General features: G+C 37.3%; 1 protein-coding gene across 1 annotated transcript; it reads right to left on the bottom strand.

Moving 5' to 3' along the window:
- Positions 1-310: 310 nt before the first annotated feature.
- On the bottom strand, positions 311-8,681 carry LOC122119931 (vomeronasal type-2 receptor 116-like). The gene is made up of 6 exons (XM_042693982.1): positions 8,650-8,681; positions 6,389-6,677; positions 4,349-5,155; positions 2,988-3,215; positions 1,920-2,043; positions 311-1,236 (listed from the first exon to the last, which is right to left on the bottom strand). Exons 1-6 carry the CDS (start codon positions 8,679-8,681, stop codon positions 311-313), a joined length of 2,406 nt encoding a protein of 801 aa, XP_042549916.1.
- Between the last annotated feature and the right edge of the window lie 210 nt (positions 8,682-8,891).

Here is an 8,891-nt window from a genome sequence, read left to right as displayed (position 1 = left end):
GGTGGTATGAAGACAGGAAGTTAATATCCTGAAAATTTTTGAAAAGTTCATGAGAAAGACAGGAGTGAAAAGAAATTAATGAAGATGAGGTGATGATAGAATTAAGCTCAGATTAAACAGGTGGAATCAAAAACATAGAATGAAAACTCCTGTTTAAATTGTGATGACCATCATTGGTGACTACTTCTGCTATGAAAATGTACACTAGATCCTTAGTCTTTGAAGCAAAACATCTATAATATACACTATAAAATAAGAGATAATTACTAAAGATTTAGATAAAACCGTCTGTATACTGATCTGATCGAACCTATGTGCTTAATCTTGAGTGCCTATTTGTCCTTTTATCCCTGAAACCATGCAGACAATTTCTATTTGGCATTAATAAGATGATGTAAAACTTGGGGGCAAATATACAACCTAGGAGCCCTGCCCCAGAGGCCAAGATTGAGAAGACCTCCACAGCCACCATGACCTTCCCCTTGGCACTGTGGTAGACAGGCAGGAAGGTGAGCCACACACTGCAGAACACCAGCATGCTGAAGGTCAGGAACTTGGCTTCATTGAAGATGCCAGGCAGGTTCCTGGCCAGAAAAGCCACAGTGAAGCTGGCCAGGGCCAGGGAGCCCAGGTATGCCAGGACACAGTAGAAGGCGATGAGGGAGCCCTTGTTGCACAGGATGATGATGTGGCCATGTTCAGAGTGTGCATCTGTGTCCACAAAGGGAGGAGATATTCCCAGCCACAGTCCACACAGGGTCACCTGGATGAGGGTGCAGATGGGGATGATGAAGTTAGGAGCCCCTGATACCAGCAGCCACCTCATCTTTCTCCCTGGGGAAGTGGCCTTGAAGGCCAGAACCACAGTCACTGTTTTGGCCAACACTGTGGAAACAGCCACAGTGAACACAATTCCAAAGGCAGTTTGCTGCAGGATGCAGGTGACTATGTTGGGTCGGCCAAGAAACAGCAAGGAACAGAGGAAACAGAAGATGAGGGAGATGAGCAAGATGTAGCTGAGAGCCTGGTTATTGGCCTTGACAATGGGAGTGTCTTGGTGTTTCAAAAACATCCCAAGAACAGCAGCAGTTAGCAAGGTGAAGCAAAGAGCCATGCAGGCCAGAGCCATGCCCATGGGATCTCCAAAAGCCAGGAAACTTGCAGCTCTCAAGAAGCACTGAGTCTTCTTTGTGTTGGCATACTGATGATCTGGACACTTCACACATTGCTCCATATCTAGTGAGACATGTATAATACCATTACTTTTTTATTAACTGTGTTAATGTACAAATTTTTTATACTTTTTGTCCCGTTGATAAAGAGTCCTACTATCATATTAAAATTGGAATTATACAGCTTACATTTCCCTATAAGTTTCTGAAAAACATTCATTTTTACGTTGTATTATATTATCCTCGATTTAATCTCATTATGCTTGTCTTGACTGCTTACTTGTGAAGGTGTAGGAACAGACCCTCTAGAGTCATGCTCTTGAACTGATTCTAGCTTACTGAGCCCTTGCCCTTTGCCAAGAAGAGTTCTGGGCACTGAGAAATAAAGGTAAGCAAGATCCAAGTTTTCTGTGGCAGTAAAATGTGAATTTTAATATGAATACTTTTCTTATAGGACTTATGTTTAATTTACGTAAGAATTTAGACTTGTCTTAACAGATAGTGATAAGAAGGATTCCTGGAGATAACTTTCCATGCAATAGACTGAAAAATCTTTGTCAATATGTAATTTAAAGTGATGTTCTACCATAGTAACATTAGGAATACCACAACTTGTCAGAATTTAGTTATTAACAGAGAGAAGGAGAAGGGGCTCTGTAATCCCAATACAGAGTTTTTGAATTGACTTGTTTGGATTGAGGATAACTAGGGAGAGATAAAGGATTCCTTTATAAGTTATGGACTCACCTGTCCCATTAGCAATCTCATTTCCTGGGCAAGGTGTACAATCAAAGCAACAGGCAGCCTTTCCCTCCTGAGAGGATTTCCTGAATCCAGGATGACAACTCTCACTGCAGACAGAGTGAGGAGTCTGAGGAAAGGCAAGGATGTGTCAGTAACTGTTCAGACTCATAGCAAACATTACAACAATCCATTGTCTTACAATTGGATGTTTAAGCATAATTTTTTAAGCAGGTAAGTGCAGTCGATTTATTGAATTCTGTTATAAGTACCATACTCCATGATTCTTAAAGGCTATGTGCTTCGATGTTGATTTGTAGTCTGTTGAATTATTGAAAGGTATGGGATTATTAAAAAGTGGAAAGTAGTGGTGAGAAAGTAATTTCTAGTGCACAGCCATATGGGATGTCCTTGAATTCATGTCCTTATATACTTTCTCCTACTCCACCGTGACAATGGAAAGAGAACGTAGGAGCCCTCCACTTTGTAGGGTTATATCAGTCCCAGGACCATTTCACTTTACTTTCCAGTGGTCATGAGGGAGAATCTGCTTACAGGTGACTTCCGTGGTTCCTCTAATCAAACACATTAAAGTAGCAGATAAATTAACCATTGAATGAATCTTCACAGAATGGAGCAAAAGAAAACTTTAAAACACATGATTTAACTGCTCAGGTACTTTATCTCAGTGTTAGATATCTACTGACACATATGTAATTTACATCTTCTGACAATATTCAAAATGAATATGTAGAAACACATTTAACTCTTTTGTTCTTATCCTAGGACTTGAAATCAAGACCTGGGCACCAGACGCGAGGTATTTTTGTTCAAGGATAGCAATCTACTAGGTGAGACACAGCTCCACTTACAGATTTTTGGAGGTTAATTGCAGATAAGAGTCTCACAGAGCTTCCTGTATGAGCTGGCACTGAACTATGATATTACCATTTCATCTCTATTAGTTGCTAGGATAATTGGAGAAATTTGATGCCTCTCAACCGAGTACAAATTTAAATGGTTTCTCTTTCTGATGTGTATGTGCTTAAAATTATTGGATTAGATGCAACTCACCTCTGTAGTTCCAATGGCCCACTCTACCATATCTTCAGATAAAGACAGTTGACTGCCATGTGGAGCATATGGAGAAAATTTCCCTATTCTCACTGCAAGTTCCAAACCTTCTGGAAAGTTCCAAATATTCAGAATGTCATACTCTGGCTCCAATTTCCTTTTCTCATCCCAAATCACTTGATCTCTAGTAGGACTGTAAAACTGGATGTCCTTCAGAAAACTGTGCAGCTAAAAGAAAGACATCAACTTATGGTGAAGTAAATCCCAGAGATAAGACAAAAAAACTGAAGTAAGAGATACTCCTGATTGCCTTTAATCTCTGATTCTGAATTCAAAAATAGTAGAGACATCAAATTAAGTATCTCAGAAGAAAAACTATGGAGGAATAAAAATAATCACTCTGAAAATCTTTCCTGATCACTCATCAAAGGATTAGAAACACTTTTTTCTAGAGAAATAATTTTACTCTACCTTGCCACAACCACTATTTTATGCATGTCTGTAATTTGAAGTTGCTAAATGTTTAATTCCAAAAGTTATATGAAACATGGTCCCATAAAAAATATCGGTAATTCTGTTCATTAGGTCATCCTTTGCTATGATGAAGAAACTCGTAGGGAAAAGCTCAACTTGCAGTTTTCTAAACACTAGCTATGAACATGGTGAAGTTATTAGTAACTAAAGGAATTCATGAACAAGTTGCTGGTGGCTTACAGATGTAATCATAGCTACTCAGGTGGCTCAGATCAGAGTATCATACTTGGAAGCCAGCCTGGGCAGAAGAGCTAGTGAGACCCATGTCTCCAATAAACAATTCAGAAAAAGCCAAAAGAAATGGTGTGCTCTAGTGATTGAGCACTATCCTTGGGCACTAAGACACTCAGGTTATAGCCTAGGCACTGTGTTCAAGTCCCTGCATTGGCCAAAATTAATTTATAGAAATATGGGATATAATTTAGCCTCATTTCTAACCTGTTGTTTTCATATTCACACAGGTCTAGAGTACCTCAAAGACATTGAAACATAAAGAAACATACAAGGTTTTGAAAATCCCCTGAAATGTTCAATTGTTAAATGTGAATCTACATTTGTTCAATTTTGAGCTCACAGTAGTTTCTAATAATAGAATAAAAAAGCTTAAGAGTTGAGAAAATTGCTTAAAATACTGAAATATGCATTCATTTCAACAACCAAATTGTATATAACATATTAATACAAATATATATGTATATATATACACAAATTACAGATACATATACACATACAGAAACACACAGGAATATTTAATTTCCTACAGTAAAAAAACAATCTATAAAGTGCCTTTGCTCCTGATGTGTGTACTCCAACATAGAAGAAATTACATGTTCAGGTGAAGGCCATATTTCTTTTCTATTCCCCATGGGTTGAACTTCTGTTTGATGAAGAAGCATCTCATGGAGAGCCTGGGAGATAGCATACAGAGAATTGTATATATTGTAACTGTCTCCAGACATAGTCATTTCAAAAATATGCCCAGGCAACCAATCTAAAGAGGCATCATGAGCACAGTTTTCCCATGTCACACAGTCAGACTCAGAATCTGAGCAATTAAAAGAAAGAAACCACAGCCTGGCAAGAAAAATGTCTTCTGGGTATTTGGAAGGTTTAACTGCCTTGACAAAATCTGTGAATCCAAAAACATCTACATGATGGTGTGTAAAAATAAGAGGTACATGCAATGAGCCTAGCATGAAATATTTCCTTTTCATGGTGAAATCCCACTGAGAGCTCATGATACAAACTTTGCCATGAATAAAAATTTGCTCAATAACTATCATGAAAAGTATCAGTGAATCAGTATCACCATATATGATGAGGATACTTGCTGAAGATAGATTTATCTCTTTATGAATTGCCATGAGTTTGAATACATATGCCACCTCTTGGGTTGAGATCATTAACTCATAGGCTGCACAAACTCTGTTCTTGGCCATCTCTTCTTTCAATTCATCAAGAAACCATGTACTATGCTCATTCTCTGTGGCCAGTACTCCCACCCAGCTCCAGCTGAAGTGAAGCAGTAATGTGACCATGGCTGTCGCTATTGATGTGTCCTTTGGAGCCATCTGATAGAGAGCAGGAAATTTGACATGGTCACTCAGGGCATGATCAAAAGGTCCAAAGGTAAACTAAAAAGAAAGAAAATTGGATGCTCCATGAATGAGAAGATTTCCATGCATTGTAATCTCAATCTTGAATTCTGTTAAGAACCAGTTGAAGTAGGTGGAAGATATGATTTTTTTAGTTTTTGAAAAAATAATTTGTTTTTGAAAAGTTGCAAAACATATCAATTGACTTGTAATTATCTAGTGATGTTTGTCACAATTTCCATCAATTCTTCCTGTCTACATCAACCTAACCCACTCCTAAATCCATTTTCATATATGCCCATTGTATATCATGTTGTTTTTCACCATCCATCCATTCCATATTCCTTGGCATTTTTCCCTTAACACCTACCCAATAAGATATGTTTCATCTTTTTGGTGTTCATTTTTAATAAGTTTTTAATTAGAAAAATACTATACAGAGAGGTTACAGTTACAGGAGCAAGGTAAAGAGTATGTTTCCTATCAAGCATTGTTGCTTCATCCTTGTCTTTATTTTTTGTACTGTCAATAGATCAAAAAAGTTCCACCATGGAGTTCCACCCCTCTGTATACCATACTTTAGTCAGATTGATCATATGTGTGTGTGTGTGTGTGTGTGTGTGTGTGTTCCAGAGTTAATTCATATTACATGTTCATATGTTAGATCTAACTTTCACATATGAGAGGACACATTTACCCTTTCTCATTCTGAGCCTGATTTATTTCATTCATCATAGTATCTTGTGTGTGTGTGTGTGTGTGTGTGTGTGTGTGTGTGTGTATGTGTATTTGTGTGTGTATTTGTGTGTGTGTGTGTACATATGAATATCAGTACAGGGGTACAAATATGGCTTCTTGTACTTCCTTGGCAATTTCCCTCAAGTTTGTGATGTACTATTTGAGTCATACATTCACCTGGTACTCTTTGTAGGTTAACTGGAGATACAACTTCCCTGATTACCTAGGATTACTGACGTGGTCCATCAGTATCCTGTTCAGTCAGTACACTGCAAAGTCCTTTCCATTTCCTGATTTATTAAAGAAGTTTATTGATGAGGCTTGAAACAATAAATTATCCATTTGTCTGCTCAAATCTTTTCTCTTTTACCAAAATGTGAAAATATGTATCTTCACTATCTTTAAGTAATTATCCTTTGATACCACAAAACTTGATTTGTTCGTGAATCCAGTCTCTTCCTGTCATTCTCTTCTAAATCCTGAAATGGCATGAAATTAGACATTTTTGTATCCTTCCACACCTTTCACCCTCACCTGTGGAAATTTGTAGAGTCCCAGCAATGTCCCAATCTGGTCAGATGTTATTTCTGATGGTCCTGTAAGTACTGCTATAGACCTGCTGTCTCTTATACATGAGTAGTTTGGAATCTTGTAATTCCCAAAGAGACAAACGAAGGGATTCTTAAACATCTTCCAAGTTCTGAATTCATCATCATAGATATCAAATCCCAGAGTCAAGTTATGTAAAAGATGAGGATTCTTATTGATCTCCTCAATAGCAAAAGCCAAGGCCAAAACACACTGATAGTTCTTAAAGAAAAAGCTGCATAATGAGGAAAGAAATTAAGGAGGAGTATTTCAAAACTTAAGACAAACATTAAATGTTTGCTTCTTTGTCAAGGAACATATTAAATATTCCCTGAATTAGAAGGGAATGTGTACATAGTACCTTGTGCATGTATAAAGATCTAAGGACGTGAAGGGTATTTGTCATGAATGAGAATCAGATACCTAAATCAAGGGAGAGTTTGTTTTCCCCTTTACCACATGCACCACAGCAAAAGGCTTTTGTCTTGGATTTGGTATTCAACATTGTGTTGCCATTATACTAGGGCAAATAGCTACACTTGGGTTAAAAATAATTCTTGTGTTTTCAGTCACCAAGTTTATGGTACGTGTTTATATCGCACATCAGGTTAACAAAGGAATGTTTAATTCAAATGCAATATTCAGAAGCAAAGTGTTATTTATGAATGATTCTATAGCAAGCTCTGCCACAGAACAACATATAGAATAAGTCTTACTGGTAACAATCAGAAAAGAGCTAAACTATCAAGGATGTGGATTTTATTTTTGTTTATGTAACAAAATGAAAAGGATGCTACCAAATTCAAGGTACTCATTGTGGAGGCAGGAACCCAGCACATGAAGATTGAGGAGGTAACAGTAGATAATATTTGCATTAAAAAAAACAGTTCCAAGGCCTCCATGGTAAAATGCATAGATCACTAATCTCCTCCCAATATATTAACATAGAAATACTGAAAAGGATACAATAGGACAAAATAAAGAGGATCAAAGTACTTTTCATTCTTTCTTTCTCTGTGTCCTGTCAGTGTTCACCAAGGTGTGTGTGTGTGTGTGTGTGTGTGTGTGTGTGTGTGTTCACATGCAAGGTCCTGAGTGAATATATTCCAAAGAAACTAATATAATGATATCAACTGGTATTGTTTAAAAAGGATTAATAAAGGCACATTGAAAATACCAATGAAAGGATCAACTTGTTTAATCTACACTGTAGGTATATGTAAAGCGGTCACAATAATAGCCTGTCATATTCTAAAATGTTCTAAACAGAAGGAAAAACTGAGCTTGAGGAAATGAACATCCACATATGAAGGAATAAAATGTAGTAATGAAGATTGTGAAAAGGGTTTGTCAAAAGTTGATGGGAGGAAGTGGCTCTGTGGCTCAAGCTGTAGCACACTTGCCTTGAGCTGAAGAGTGCAAGGACAGCACCCAAGCCCAGAGTTCAAGCCTCATGACAACCACCACCAACAAAAAAGTTGACGAGAGCATTTTCAAAAAAGCAAACGTAGTCAAGCAGAAAACGTCAGCTAAGTTAATGTTAGGTGAAATGAATCCCAAGATAAGTTTTTTTCTTTCTTGTGATTGTTTCTAACATATTTATAAGATGATTTCTTTGTTGCTTTGTATGTCCCTCTCCCACGGTATAACCCCTGCTTTCATTGTATTTGATGTTGGTATAATTTGTGGAGGGGAAAGGCAAAAACAAACCTTTTAAATAGGGATACAGTTGGACCCATTGCTACAATGAGACATACAAGTTGTAATGTTGAAAACTGAACTTTACATCTTTGACCAGGTGGGGCGGGGGGGAGGGGGGGAAGGGAGGGAGAGAAGATGGGAAGGGATGGGAAGGGGAAACAAAGGAAGAGGCAACAATGCTTGATAAGAAATGTACTCATTAACTTGCCCATGTAATTGTAATCCCTCTGTTTGGTATTTTCACAATAAAAACATTTTTTAAAGCAAACGAAGAGGTATACAAAGTAAGTCTTAAAGTTGAAAAGATGATCAAACTTTTGACCATGATATCTTCAGCAAGTTGTCTTAGCATGAAGCACTCACAAGTGGAATATATATACAGGGATAATTTTCTAAAGTAGAACTGAGATGAGACCTATATCACATAGGTGTGCACCCAATTATATAACAGGTGCCTCCTCAGTAGAGTCCATATAAGTTAAGAGAACATGACAAGTGATCTTTACAGTACTGAAGATAAAAAATCTAAATTATCCATCCCGAGTATTGCACCTAGTAAAGCTATCCTGTAGAAATAGAGGAAGGATAAAGATATACCTTAAGAAGCACAGTTAAGAGAATGTTTCTCCATTAAATCCTTCCTACATGAAATACTGAGGTAAGTTTTTTAGACCACAAAACAGAAACATTAATGAACAAAAAAAATATACAAGAATGTATACCCTAACTCCTGTGAACACAATGAAAC

The sequence above is a fragment of the Dipodomys spectabilis genome, unplaced genomic scaffold, assembly GCF_019054845.1.
Source record: "Dipodomys spectabilis isolate Male_0828 unplaced genomic scaffold, ASM1905484v1 ptg000173l, whole genome shotgun sequence".
Lineage (NCBI taxonomy): Eukaryota > Metazoa > Chordata > Mammalia > Rodentia > Heteromyidae > Dipodomys > Dipodomys spectabilis.
This window is presented reverse-complemented; position numbering and strand designations above follow the sequence as displayed.

What these genes read in the sequence shown, in the direction of transcription:
- LOC122119931 (XM_042693982.1), bottom strand. Translation starts at nt 8,681, where the DNA reads ATGGATAATTTAGATTTTTTATCTTCAGTACT. An exon ending in GACTCTACAAATTTCCACAG is followed by an intron (nt 5,156 to 6,388) that starts GTGAGGGTGAAA and finishes CTTTCTTTTTAG; the next exon opens with TTTACCTTTGGACCTTTTGA. An exon ending in GGGCCATTGGAACTACAGAG is followed by an intron (nt 2,044 to 2,987) that starts GTGAGTTGCATC and finishes GCCTTTCCTCAG; the next exon opens with ACTCCTCACTCTGTCTGCAG.